Source organism: Aptenodytes patagonicus, chromosome 12 (genome assembly GCF_965638725.1).
Source record: "Aptenodytes patagonicus chromosome 12, bAptPat1.pri.cur, whole genome shotgun sequence".
Taxonomy (NCBI): domain Eukaryota; kingdom Metazoa; phylum Chordata; class Aves; order Sphenisciformes; family Spheniscidae; genus Aptenodytes; species Aptenodytes patagonicus.
Genome location: NC_134960.1, coordinates 1,763,765 through 1,778,537, shown reverse-complemented (window position 1 = coordinate 1,778,537; position 14,773 = coordinate 1,763,765). Strand labels below are relative to the sequence as shown.

The 14,773-nt window shown below is 47.1% G+C and overlaps 1 protein-coding gene across 1 annotated transcript; it reads right to left on the bottom strand.

Annotated features, from left to right (window-relative positions):
- Window positions 1-1,334: 1,334 nt before the first annotated feature.
- On the bottom strand, window positions 1,335-12,893 carry SPRY4 (sprouty RTK signaling antagonist 4). The gene is made up of 2 exons (XM_076350063.1): window positions 12,816-12,893; window positions 1,335-2,280 (listed from the first exon to the last, which is right to left on the bottom strand). The coding sequence occupies exon 2, from the start codon at window positions 2,232-2,234 to the stop codon at window positions 1,335-1,337; it is 900 nt and encodes a 299-aa protein (XP_076206178.1). The 5' UTR covers window positions 2,235-2,280; window positions 12,816-12,893.
- Window positions 12,894-14,773: the final 1,880 nt, after the last annotated feature.

Here is a 14,773-nt window from a genome sequence, read left to right as displayed (position 1 = left end):
GAGTGCACGGCCAAAGCCGATGATATTCACTTACTGAAAACCATGGGCAAATTTCTTAAATATGCTCTCTTCCCTCCCCTGGCTTTCCCTAATATTTGTTAACACTAAAATAAACATTAAAAGCATTCTCTACATTTAAAAAGACACACTTTTGTACAGAGGAGGCAAAAGTCGACCAGCAGCAATAGAGATGGGGGAATGGGCTGTACTTCAAGCAAAGGCCATTCATCCCCAAGACAAAAAAAAATTAAAAATCTTAATATTTACCGAGCAAAGAAGAGCTTGTTCCAGGAGAGGAGATACTGGATCGATATCCCTATAAAATACACCTATGTGTATCCTCCACTTAGGTTTTTGTGACTTCTTAACAGAGCCTTAGAGGTTTAGAGAAACAAACACCGAACGTCTTAACTTTGTGGCGTAAGTTAAGATCCCCTTTGCTCCAGCACTGGGGGAGCAAGCATGCGTGCTGGGGAAACGGGATTCGGCTAACATCCTTCTGGAGCGGGTTTGTACTGTTGACGTAAAATTAATATTCCACTGGACGAAACCTGATGCTACAGATCAGCTTACAGGCAGAACAACACGATGTTTATACAACTGCCTGAACACATCCTGCCGCTATTCTTCCTGGGCAGGGAGCAACCCTGCTACCATCTTGCTTTTAAAAAGAGGGTCCAAATCAATGTGGCCAGGTGGGTTCAAAGAACTAAATGTTAAGAGACCCTTAAACAAATGAACTGTATCTTTACTTCTGGCTCAAAATCTTTGAGAGACACAGAAAGCTTTTGAGAAACACGTACTTTGTGTGCGACTGGCCCTTCTAAGCGGTGTGCAGGTGGGGAAGGAGGCAGTTAACCCGCCGCCTTCAACAGGCTGCTGGTAGCAAATCAGAGTTTGGAAGGAAAGCAAAAAGAAGCCGCCCACCCTGAATACGACGGATGCAATGCAGCTTTCTGCAGCTGGGAATGGGTATTGCTTGTGCGGCCGTGCCTGCCAAGCGAGCAGTTAATGGTTCTTGTGGTATGCAGGCATGGTGAGCAGCCGTCCATCTGTCCGAACCAGGAGTATTTAAGCAGCTGTACTTCATGATATACATAGGTTTTCAGCCTTCACTCTGCATTATTAAGATTCCTCCTTTGGCCCCATCTATTTAAATTCTGATCAGTTCCAAAACCCTGAATAACCCAAAGTGCTTCAGTTTGTGGAAATAGTTGCTTCTGCTTTCTCCGAAGGCAAAAGGCTAACGTTATCCTCAGAACACAGGTTATTAAAAAGATTCAACGCCACCCCCTTCCGTGGAGCGTCCTCCCACTCCCCACCCTCCCGAACTATCAAAAGGGCTTTTCTGGCCTGCTTCCTTTGCTCTCCGGCAATGCCTTGCAAATGACACTGTTTGTGTTTTTGCATCTGCATCCGGGCCGGCTCACTTGGTCGTAGCATCTCTGGGACAGCTTGACGCAGCCGGTGGCTGGCAGGTAGCAGAGCAAGCAAGGGAGCACCAGGGAGAGGGCGCTCATGAAGGACCAGCGGGCACAGCAGTTTGAGTGGGAGCAGGAGCAGGGGTGGTCAGCACACGTGCCCTCGTCATCCTCGTTGGTGCAGTGGTAGAAGATGCCCTTGACGAGACACATGCAGGTGGAGTAGTTGACCAGGTTCTGTGCCGAGCAGAGGCACTCTTGGTTGCACACCCAGCACGAAGGCAGAGTCCGGGGCAGCGCGCACTCCTTACACTTGCATTTCCCACAGGCTTCACACAGTAGAAAGTGCTTGTCCAGTTCCTGAGACACAGGTCCCTTCAGGTCCAGGGGTTTGCAGTTAATCACCTTGGGCTGAATGCGAACCGCTCTGGGGGAGGACTGCTCCGCCACGGGCGCCGGGGCCATGTGGTCCAAGAGCCTTTGGTCTGAAGATGTGCTGCTGCTGCTGCTGATGGAGCTGGGGCGCCCACTGAAGGAAATCCAGGGGTGGGTCACATCCTGCTCACAGCGCTGCAGGTGCTGGTTGGTCAAGACCAGTTCATGGGGGCCTCGGGGACGCTTCTGGGCTGCCAGCTGGGAAGCGGTGGGGTTGTCGGTGTAATCGTTCTCTATGTGAGTCGTCTTCATTTGGTCAATCGGCAGGATGGTGAGCGGATGCTGCAGCCGCCCATAGGGGATCCGACTGTCCAGCAAGGGCTGGACCATCACAGAGTTGGGGACAACGGTGATGTTGTGGGGAATCCGGGGCTCCATTGATAAAGCAGTCTGATTACTGGTGAAAAATCTGTTCTTAAGTATCCTGGGGGAAGGAAAGGAGAAAGAAAAGGGGCGGGGGAGAGAAAGAGCGCATCGTTATTGAGTTACCCTGCAACCCCAGCCCGAACAGGGCTCTTTACTGAGGCTGGTTATTATGCAGAAGGTCTTATAACGCAAACTTGTGTCCAAGGGAGTCAGAGCACTTGCCCAGGTATGAAGTCCATCACTCTACCTTTGCTGCTGTGTTCCTCTCCCTAACCTTGGCCATACATAGCTCCTCTGGTTCTGGGAGGGCTACAATTACTGCAGGCTCCTGAAGTGCCTGTTCATCATTTTTACTGAGGGAAAGCACATCTATAAGGTTACTGGTGTATATTCACATGTACTTTTGTCAGCAAACTGCCTGAAATGACTTATCTAAGGTTTGGGGGTTTTCCCCAGTTGACCCCGATCCGTAAAAAACCTGATGCAAAATTGTGGCTAGCAGGAGCGTTGGCCTGGTACAAAGATGCTTCGGAGCGTGGGGCTGAGCACTTGTCCTTGCTAACCTAGAATCTGCCTGTGGGAGGGTGGCTTGGCTTCGGCGAGGAAGTGTCCCGTCTCCATCAGGAGCTGCTGGTTTCAAAGGCTGCTTTCAGCCCTCCTGCGGGAGGTGGAAGTTCTTGCTCAGCAGCTTGTCTGGTTGCAAACCAGCGTGAGAGCGGACGGGTACAGCTCACGGGGAGAGCACACACATGGGTCAGACCTGATATGTCACCTCGCGCAGGTAATTAGGCGCTCGTCTTCAAAACACTAAGTGGACTAATATTTAGTTTAAGTGCTGTTTACTAGCTAAACTAGCTAAGCCGTCTATTGCCGCAGTTTCTAATTTCATTGAAAGAGTACAATTTATCCTGGAGTCGATCCAAAGATTCAGCAGTGGCGTAGGACAAGAAACCACAGGAAGTAACTAAACTTAAATCAAAGAACGGAAACGACTTGGTTCAAATTTAGAAAGTGCACATTGTTTTCTAGTAGATGTGCCATTTCCTCACGGGGTGACCTTTATTCATAAATAATATAATGTTGGAGATCAGTTTAAAGGAGTGGTGAGTAAAGCTTCAGAGCAAGTTGCTGGGGGGGGGGGGGAAGCTTCTGGTATCAAGAAAAAGGAAATAGTGAACAGCTTCAGGCATTGCCAGTTATTTGCGTTCAGACAAACAAATTAACCTTTTCCAACAGCATGAAAGATTTAATATTACAGCGGTCTGAAAAAAAGTCAGGAAAAAACCGCATCCAACTACAACCAAGCCACACGCGAGAAGTGTGCGTGTGAGAGTAAATGTATGCACTTCTCCTGCAAGAGCATATCCCCCCCCTAAATTTAACACAACGCTACAAAAATTGGAGCATGAACTAATTATGCATTTTTGGAAGGAGGAAGGGAAGTGCATTTTTGCCCACTGAAAAATGTTACTAGAGTCCACTATTATATTTGTAAATTGTTGCTTTGATAGATCACTTGGCATTTGAGGGGTTGAAAATCTGCCAGTTCTTCTGAGATCAATAGGAGAGAGGGCCGACGCCGGACGGAGGCCAGAGCAGCAACGCGTGGTCAGTACAGCACATGCCGCCTCTGTGCGCTGGCACCGCGTCCTGCCTGCCAGGCTCTTTGTCTGCTGCACAAGACGAGCAGGAAGAAGTGCTTTATCTAGCAGTAATGATGATTATTGTAATGCAGTCCTTATGCTGTTACTCTTCACTAGTTAAAATTCTCTGCTGGGTCTTAGCCATTCATGCAAAATTTTTTTTTCATTATTCATAGCTCATTGACATCCTGACTCAAGAAACAAGAGGGTTTTTAAAGCATCTATTCCTATTTACTGTATTTAACAAATAAAAAGAAGCAATGATTCTGACAACTATGGGGCATGCAGAGGGAAAAAAATTCGATTTTCTTTTGTACATCAGAATCCAGTGTCATGATATAAAAAGCACTTGCTGCAAGCAGAGTTTAGCAAAATAGTCAGTTCTGTATCTGCTAGGTGTTGTGTTTGCAGGAAGACCTGGATTTCACAGGTTTTTCGTTTTTTTAAGGAGAGAGATGCAGCTGTTTTGGCTGGCAAGAGTAAGTGTAGCAGAGCTGATATTAGATGGAAGGTAGCTGGAGGAAATGGTGGCACGCCGAGCCATGTTACAAGCCTATCTGTCTGGTCCTTCGTATCACTGGCAGCACTGCCTTCATCGCCTCTCCATAATTTTTAAATAAGCTCTAGCACAGGGCTCTGTATTCTGGCCTGAACTCAGTCCCGCTTGTTATCAAGTCTCTGGAGCTTGGTCCATTCACAGTAGGTTCAGACTGGCTCTGTGGATCATTATTTTAAGGTGCACTCTGTGCCAGCCCGTGTGTTGAGGAGAGCTGTTTAGCCCTTAGGCAGCATCCGCCGCCTCTGTCAATGCAGCGAGGCTGATCTGATGCTGATTTTCCCCGATACGGAGCTCTGAGCCAGGGTGACACATTGAGGGCGTTCTGCATCGCTGGTGGCACCGCACGGGGAGCCCCTCGCCCCGGCGCTGGAGAGCAGCAAGCAGGAGGGCAGCACCCCAGGGGGCAGGAGCTGTACACAGGAGTTGGCGTTTAGGCTTTATATTAACTCTGTAGTTGCAGTCTGCAATGGTCCAGAACTAGCGATGACATCACACGGAAGCTATGTCATCAGATTAATTTGGAGAAGGATTATAGCCACAGGCACTCTTAAAACACCCAAACCCCTGGTACGCAGACATGGCCATATGCAGGCAGACATTAAAAGGTGGCTTAACCGAGATAACGCCAATCAGGATTTCAGAGTTAATTATCACAGAAAGGAGATGAACCCTGGACTAAACACCACACTTTGGGGGAGTTAATGTTGAAAATTATTCATCATCTATTTTCATTATAATACTGTTTCAAATTGTCTAGCAGGCAAACTACTGCAGAGGGGAATGGAAGCCCTGGCATGGCGAAGTCAAAGACCCTGCAGATATTTGGGCACAAGATCTACTTGGATAAAACCTCTGGAGTGAAGACAGACAAATAAGACCCAGGTCTCCTAATTCCCAGATCCCTGCTCCAGACACAACATCTCTCTTGCTGAAGATGACCTTTAAAACACCATAGATACACACCCCACCAGTTTTTGGTGCTAGTGCTACACATGATCCTTCAACTTCTGCCCTGCCTTCTCACTCCTGAGCAGAGTTAACTGCTCTCACCTTTTGAGCTACACTTAAGCTACATAAATTTCTCATATTTATGGAATTTTCCAAGGACTGTGACTACATTGCTGCTGATGGTCTTGTTGACAGAAATTTCAGCAGTGAAGTAAGATTGCTGGTGGCAGATCCAGGTCAAACATCTCGAGTGCTGAACTAGAGAATGAGCTGGGTGGCGTTTGTTCTGCAAGGAGGTTCTCCTCCGTTGGGATCTGCCGAGATGACAACAATGACAATATTTTATGGTGTGGTTGCTTCAGTTTTTGTGTCTGTGTGCTTCCACTGGCATGTGCCTTGAGCACATCTTTCCCTGAGCTGTTTCTGCTTTAAGCTTTATGTCTGCATCCCATGAAAAGAAAGACTCCAGCAAAAGGTACTAGGTAGCTGTGTAGGTACACAGCACTCCATCTCTCATGGTAGAGAGGAGGAATGCAGGGAAGTTCTCAGGTCAAGGACTTGTGCTGGATCAGAAGCAAGTCAAGAAGCCAGACTGCTCCCGTGAAGTCTTGCAGGCTGAGGCGACTTCCCTGGAAGACCCCCAAAGGCATCAGAACTTGACCTTTTTTGGCTGCTGTGTTCCCCAGAGGGAGATATGCAGCTGCAACCAGTCTGAAACTGTTCCAGGATGACGGGAACAATACAAGCAAGTCATCCTTTGAAATGCAGTCGGTTTGCAGGCAGATCTAAGGATACCAGATACTCCTGTAAACAATCCCGAGGTAAGATGTCCGCTCAGCAGCAGGAAAGCTCATTCCCACTGCAGAGCCAGGACACCATGCCCTTCTTCACCTCCCCTTCTGTCACCCCACCAGGAACCCATCATGCACGGGGGGGTGCTTGTCAGCAAGGACGACATTGCAGCAACGTTGGTATCTTAGAAACTGCAGCTTCTGTTCCAGCCACATCTCCCATCAAAATTAGTGTTTGGGGTGACCTGACGGAACTTGAGACCTTGAAAAAGGACAAGAGCTGAAGGGGTGTAACCTTGGGGCTCTTGCATTGGCTCCGAAGGCCTGTGCAGGTGAGCAAGGTGGGGTTCAGAGCGGTCAACTGCATCTTGTAGTTGCTGGTGTTGGCTCGGATGTTGAAGTGACCTAATTCAGCGTACGGCACATGGAACTGGCCGCTGTGTCTGAAGCGGCCCTGGGTAGAAGTGGTGACAAAAGTGAGCCACTTTGGTTGGGAGGGAAGGCAAGAAAGAATAGGCTGAGCTGTCCATCTCCCCTTTCCCCCCTCCCTTTAACGAGAGTGCCTGAAGCTCCTGTGGCAGCCGCCCTGGCTGACCAAGAAGGGGACGGTTACTAGAGGTGAGCTGCAAATGTCAAGCCCCCTGAGAAAGAACATTTCTGCTCATAGGGCTCAGCTGCCGCGGTAAGAAAGGACTGAAGTTTGTGATGCCGGTGTTGTGAACAGATCTTCTCTTTCTGGCAATGGCAGTTGGGTACCGCTTGCAGATACTGAATTAATTGCTCAGATTGGACAGATTTAATATAACAATATGTGTCATTTAAAGAAAATTGTAGATAAAAAAAAAGAATAGAAGAAGAGATAATAATAACGCAGAATAGGAGATTTAAGATACTTAAGCACCGTAACTTTGCAAAAGCTACAAAACTTTATGTAGTGCCTTTGTTGTCCACTGCACCAATTCAGCCTGACTGTAAATTGCATTTTAATTGAGAAAAAATGCCATACAGAATACTTGTAAACAAAATTAGTTAATCTTTGATCATCAGTAATTACAGACATATTATAGCATTAATGTAGGCACAAATTCACTGGTTGCAATTGCACAGGCAATTTTCTGAAAGTAGACAACAGGAAGAAAAATTCATGAGTATGTTCTTACATTGGGATTTATTCATTCTTTAGAGGTTGGTGAAACAATGAAGTTCTTTTCAAAGCAGAAATGTCAACAAACTCCCATGTAGAGAAAATTTCTCTTCCCCCATGCCATCCAGGGACTGTATGGTTTCTCACCACATACAATTTTCAAGTCAAAATATACTTCCTTCCAAGGGAGTAAAATTGGATTCAAAAGACAAGTTCATAGATGTGCTGCAGTGCTTGTTGCATCTCTTCATCAAGATACTGCCAATTTAAAATTACTATTGTACTAGATAATTACAAGTCCTAAAGTTGTAGGAAACCAACTGTTATTTTAAAGTGTTTTGGTATTATTTCTGACTCAAAAGTTTTGTAAGATTCTTTAGTCATATGAAGTGAAAACAAAAGTGATCTTATGTTTTAAGAGGATTTTGGACTTGCCTACATAATTTTATAGAAAGCTACATCCTTGTAGGCAATTCCATGAGAAAGTCATATTAACCCCCAGGAAAGCTCATTCTCATTAATGTCTTCAGAACAATTTTTGAAGCAATAAGGTTTAGTATCTTTATTTTCCAAGTGGAGTTGGATAACTTGTCTTCCAGTTACTGAAAAACAAAATGGATCTTGACTTAAATACCTAATGAGTGCAGGCGTATATAATGTTTATAACTGTCTCACTTACCTATTAGTTAAAAATTTTAGTAAGTTCTTTCTCACATGTTTAACAATATTCTAGATGTATGCGGTAACAAAAGAATAATGAGAATAAGGGACTTTTAGAGTCCAGAATTGGGTCCTGCGTGGAAGCAATCCTGCAAATCCTGGCCCTGGGAAGCGCTGGTGTGACTCTGACACATCCCCAGTGCCCACAGTCCTGGTGAAGTCAACAGAAAAATGGGAAAACCTGCTCCCACGACCCACCTCCTTTCCACCCAGCACCAGGCACAAGGTGCCACAGTTTTGCCCAACCCATTTCTGAAAGATGCAGAAAATTTCAACATGCAGATGCTGATGTGCAAACGTCTGAACTCAGTCTTGAATGTCGTAGGAAAGAAAAGCCCCAAACACGGTGCCTGGAGCGTGTTTGCTAATAGAGAGACCACCAGCGTGATCAGAGAAGTAATGAAGCCACCGTCAACTCTTTCTAGCCTTTGTAAGCTGCAAGTACCAGATCAGGGGTCGCTTTACCTCCTTCTAATTAATTACTCCTTAATTACACCTCATGAGCAGCCTGTGCCTTCCGTTGTGTCCGAACAGCACCAGTGTCAGGGAAGAGCTGTTTGCCTCAGCAAACCAAGCCTTCTCCTGGGATTGCCGCACTGGATTGTCCCGCCTGTGTTCTGTAACGTCGCTGGTGCCCCCTCTCTTGAGCCTAGACCTGCGCCCTGTAACGTCAGGGAGCTGCTGAACACGCAGTCGGTGCGGTGCTGCCCGTGGCGGCGGTGGCTGGCTCCGAGACATCTATAATGGTACTAGGTGGGATGGAGAGTAATGGTATGGAACAAGCCGCCTTCTGCCTTCTTACCGTAAGCGGAGTAAAGCAAACTTGAGTTTTCAATAAGAATTGTCGATCACAGGTTTCCAAGAATTTTCCAAGTATTGAAGCATCACAAGCTTTTGTGAAGAAGGGATAGAAAAATTACCACAGAGAGATGAAAGGCCAAGCCCTGACTGGTGCCCGTGGGAGCCGTGCACCGGGGCTGTGGTAAGGCCTGCGCTACTCGCCTGGAGTTGTGCTGTGGGTCAGTGATGGTGAGGGGAGAGACCAGAGACCTCTGAATCGTGTCACCTAACAGCTGGATCACACCTCCTCTTGGTTACTATGATACTAGACCTGTTATTATCCGTGCAAAAGCTGAATTACAGTCTCTGAAAGAGATGTGACAGTCACCTCATTAAGATTAACAGACGGGTAGTAATAGTTGCCGTAAGTGTACTGCAGAAATTTGCTTATTTTCTTTGCTATATGGAACACATGAATTTCTGGAACAATAGGGCAACAGGAAGAAAACAAAAAAAGCAATAGAATCTTTACAGATAAGTCTGAATACAAAGAAATTATCATAATTGAAAACAATATACTTTGAAGTAGGATACTGTCAAGGGCAGGCATCTATTTCAAGGCCTGTGCAAGTCAACACCATTCAGAATCGATGGTAACCAGTGCAAAATTCCTCTGATTTATCACTGCTTTTAGAACAACCATGACTATTCTCTCTCCTGTGGTGGTTTGGTTACACAGTCTAGAAAACCTGTCTAGAAAGCGTTGACCACAGCTGCATCCCGCGCTTTGGGGATGTGCGCAAACCCTGCCTTGCCGGCTCCGGCACGGCGCTGGAGGCCAGGACGCACCAGCAATTTACAGCTCCTCCCTACAGCCATTTGGAAAAGAGGGAAATACCCAGGACATGCGTTGAAAACGCAGCCAGGGTATCTGGTATAAGAGCTATCCTTGCGACCCCAAAGTACTTGCAAAGGGAAGATCTACCGGGCTTCATAGAGCATGTGCACCAAGCGGGGCAGCTGGGGCAGGCGTGGCAGAGCAGGGACCTGGGGAGGAACCTGGGCCCAGGCGGGGTGCTGCTGGCCGGGGCTCGCTTCCACCAGAGCGAACGAGAGGGATCAATAAAGGACTCGCTTCCCCGAGTCCCAGTGGAGGAGGAGCTGATGGTAAGGCAACAAATTCTGCCATTGCCTTTGTTTGGAATTAAGGACGTCCTCTTGTCCGGACCTCCCAGCAGTGACAAGGGACACGCTGCTACTGATGGAAGTCAAAAGGTTCAATAAAAGCTTTTAACGAGGGAAGACTACACTTGAAGTTAAAGGAGGCCTTTCAGTAAGCACGTGTTTTTAATGTGTGATTAAGAATAATATATAATGTTGGAGTTCATTAAGACTGAGTTAGGCTGTCTGAATTTTGAGTCAAGCTGTAAATGCTTTAAAAAAGGAAAAAAGTGTGTATTTTTCCATAAAGTGTGTATTAATATTAACAAAATATTGATATGAATTCTTTTTGTTCCCCTCCTTAGCAGCCTTATCTAGCTAAGGACAGCTAGAATTTTCTCTACAAGTAATAAGGAAAAAAATTAGAAAGCTTATTAGGGAAACCTGCCATTTTTAAAACAAGACACTAAATTCTTGCCAGAGCATGGAAATTCAGAAGCTGGGAAATGAGACCTGTAGACTTCCAAGAAGCTGTCTCTGTCCAGCTGAAGTCTGTTCCTATGGTGCGAGTGAATAAAGCACATTTTGGACCACTAACGTTCAGATCTCTAGGGACTTAAATTTCTTAGTCAAGGCTTTTTATTGGAAAAGAACATTTATTTTAAGGCCAGAAAACTAAGCTCAGATATGATCTATTATGCTAATGGTACTAAATGATAGCCATGTTAGAAGGATTTTATATTTTCTTAAGGAAATAGGTTGTATTGCATTTAAAAAGAATAAAAAACAAACAATACTTGTGCAACTGTTTGCCTATAAAAAGGCAGTTTTACGTACTGGGCTGAATTTGGAAAATTGCATAGCAGTATGATCAATGAATATTTTGCTTTTACGGTTAATATTTGGAAAACTATCAGAACTGGGAATTAATTATTGCTGTAGTGTTGCAAGGGTTGTGAATTTTATTTCACTGAAGTCTGATAACAGGATTTTTTTTTTTGGGGGGGGGAGGGGATTGCTTTTCGAGATGTTGCATTTCCCAGTATGATTTGGGAATTAGTCATGATTCCATGAAAACAGCTTTTGTTTTGCTGTTTCAGAAGGAGAACAAGTAATTTCTCCCCTGCACATACCTCATGGAGAATTTCAAAAGGACTGCAGTATTCAGAAATAGCCCTTTTAATTTTATAATACCAATATAGAGTCCCTTCTAGCAACAGAAAACACAGTAGCCCATGGAAAATGGCACATTTATCAACGAGACATCCCCAGTGGGGTTCCAATAACTGGGAACAACCCCTCCTCCTGCTATCATTCATTTTTATATGGAGGAGGGGGAAGCTAGTCATCAGGATCATTGTGATTCAGTGCACAAATTGTAGCTTTATTCTTTAACCCAAAATAAAGAGAGAGGGGGGAAGCCTTAATATTGGGAAAGCTGGGTTTCTCTTTACCTAATTAAACAGCAATTCCTGAGCTGATTTTTGACACACTGTACCCTTAGCATGGCATGGAAGAAAGGCAGCAGCTGAAGAAGTTTTAAAGAATCTAGAACGTGCCTTTTCTACTCTGGGTAATTCAGGGATGCTTTTCCTTTTCTCTTTCTTTCTCTCCTTCACCCTTGAAAGAAAAACTTGGGACTATAAAAGATTTAAATCAAGAAATCGGACCCTTGGTCACTCGAGGAAAAAGAGTGAAGCCTTTTCCTCCTGTGGTTAATGCTGATATTCATTTGCACTGCCATTTCCAAGGTCTGCATTTCCAGTCCTGCTTTCCTCTAAGACCTTTGTGCCTTTTATATGCCCCTTTCTGTTTTTTCCATTCCCCTTCTGATAATGAATTTTCAGAACATGTCGTCTCTAGGCTTGTCTTTCTCCTGTGACGCCAGGACTGGTACCAGAAAATAAAATCCTGGCTTATCTCTGCTACGCAGTTGGTAGAGAAGAGCAACCAAGACAGGTTTTTCCTCCGTGTGTAATATATTTCATACACCTTTATGAAATGATTCTAGATACACATTTTTATTACTTATCTAGCCTTTAAAATATATAATCCATCCAGATTTAAAACTGAAGCAACCAAGTGTACAGCAAGGCAGGGAACAGAACAGTGATGGAATAAGGCACCGAGGCCAAAAAAAAAAAAAAAGAAAAAAAGGCAGTTGCATGAAATAAAATGCTAAAGAGCAAAGGTCGTGCAGGAAAGATCTGACACACCAGTAGCTGATCTCTGAAGTGTCCTATTATGGAGACAGCTCAGAACTACTTGACACTAACGAGACATAGGGCTTTGGGAAAGAGAGGAAATGCGTATAATCAGTTTTCATATTCCAAAGCCCAATTCTTATTTGTCAGCCCAGGTGAGCATATATTTACGCTCCTTTTTTGGGGAAGGAAGAAGGGATGAAGGAGAGGACATCCCATCAACAGAAAGAGGAGCCTTTTTCTGCTATACAAGCCCTGCAAATAAACCCGACGCAAGTATGGTGAAACCTGCCTGCCATATACGTACACCAAATGCAGATGTTGATGAAAGAACACAAAAAAAAGAGGTATAAATAAAAAGCACAGGAACACAAATGCAAATTCTGCAAGAAACAGGGTATTTCTTCAGAATGCAAAGTCTCCCTCAGGTTGGGAAGCACCAGGCAGCTATCCACTGTATAGAATTATAGATAATTGCTGTTAGAAAAGTCACAGTCAGAAACACGCTTATGATCAGTGATCTTTAAGGGACTAGACAAATACATCTAGAAAGAGCACAAGATTTTCCCTCGGGGAGCAGGCTTTATTTTTTCCTACTTAAAAATATTTAACGTTTGCTGGCAAACACAGATCTCGTACTTACTTTAAATAATTCAGCTAAGACCATCTCTCCATAGGCGAGTTAATCCTAAATCCGAGACGGACGAGGGGGGCCGGACCTGGGAAAACCCTGGCAGGAGCCGCTGGAGCTGCGGGAAGCGACCTGCGAGCGCGGCGCTGTCAGCGGCGGCCGCGATGGTGCAACCGCCGCTGCCTGGGAAAATGGCTATTTTATGAATGGGAGGGCAGCGGCTCCTTCTGCGCATGCGCGGCCTCCCGACTCTATGAATGGGTGGGCACCGGGGCGCCACCGCGCATGCTCGGCTGCCTTTTATGAATGGGGGGCTGGAGAGGAACTTACTGGGAGTTGCGGAGGACGGATACGGCTCGCGCTTTTTTTTTTCCTTCCATTTTTTTTTTTTTTTTTTTTTTATGAATGGAGGGCAGGCGGCAGCCGCGCATGCACCGCGCCCCCCGCCCGGGGCTGGAGGTAACGGCGGCCGCCGCCGCGGGGGTAGCGGGGGCGGGGGGCACCGCGCTCCCGACCGCCGGGGGGGCACCGCCGACCCCCCTCCGCCCCCCCTGCCCTGCGGGCTCGCCCCGCCCCGGCCGCCTCTCTCCCCGGCCCCCCCCCTCCCCCGAGCGCGACCGTTAGCGGAGACCGGCCGGGAGGACGCCCCCAGCCTCTCGGCAGAGCCGGTGCCCCCCCCCCCCCCCCCCACGCTCCCCCCCGCTCCGCGGCCCCGGGCGGTTGCATCGCGCCGTGGAGCGGGGCGAAGGGCGGCAGCGCGGGCAGCGCTTCTCGCCGGGAGCCGGGGGTGTCCGGCAGCCGCGCTGCCCCTGTGCGGGTACGGCTTTGTGCGGCCGGGGGCGGGGGGGGGGGGGAACGGGGCGCGTTAGGCTGGAGGGTTTGGCGAGCCCCACTTTTGGGGTGCGCGGCCGTGAAGCGAGAAGGCGTTCACGGTCTTCCTTTCGCGTTGGGCTTCAGTTCCCGGTATTCGGCCCCGCGGCTCGTCCCTTGCGCTGCAGTACCCTCACCCCCCCCCCACCCCCCCCACCCTCCCGTTCCACTCCGCCTTAGGGCTTGTGCGTTTTGCCGGCAGTACCTATACGAAAATGCAGGCAGGATCCACAGCCCTGTTTGCACGTCGTACGGGCAACGCGTAGATTTTTTTCACGGCTCTCGTCTCCTGAGAAGGTAGAGGAGGTAGGATAGAGCCGTGCAGGTTACACAGAACCACCAAGAGCAAGGAGATGGTCCCGCTTCACGGAAGCGAGGCGGTCTGTGTGCTGTTCTCAGCTTTGCCATTTTTTCCATGTTTAGCTTTTTGCAAGTCCTGTTGGACCTCGTCCCAAGTGCTCTGCGGGCAACCCGAGGCAGGCCCTCAGGGCCAGATTTTCAGCTGACCTTTAGCAAACAACTGCTATTCTGCTCTTCGGTGTTGAGCTCCCCTGAAAACCTTGCCCCAGCCGCATGCTGAGAGCTCTGAAATGTCCTTATGTGCTTCAGTTCCCATTCAGCAAATGGAGAATCTCAGTTCTCGGCTGGTGCAGAAGCGGCTACAGGCTGGGTCTCTGTGCGCACGGTGCTCCAGGATCCTCGGGGCAGGTTGCTTTACACTGAAAACGCATTAAGAATAATGATGTATTTTTAATAGGTGTGAAGGGTAGTCTTCAGAGCACGAACCAAGCCCCTTCTCATTTCCTGCCATATTTATCTCACGTATATTTAAAAGCCTGCATAGCACTGAAAAGATGTCTGTTATTTATTTGTTTAGTGCTAATATGGACATTGTATGTTATTGCAGATACGCCCCACAGAAAAGATTTCTCTCTCCGCGAGACTGATTGTTTAGTTACGTGTGTGTGTCTGTGTCTCTGAGGGCAGAGACCTTTCCAGGTGGGAGCAGTGTTCGTGGGTCATGGGCAAATGTGATTAAACAAGGAAAGGACAGAAGAAGGAGACTCTCTAAAGAACAGCTTGTCTGACTGGTACATAAA

Coding starts and splice junctions, on each gene's coding strand:
- SPRY4 (XM_076350063.1), bottom strand. CDS start 2,234: ATGGAGCCCCGGATTCCCCACAACATCACCGTTGTCCCCAACTCTGTG.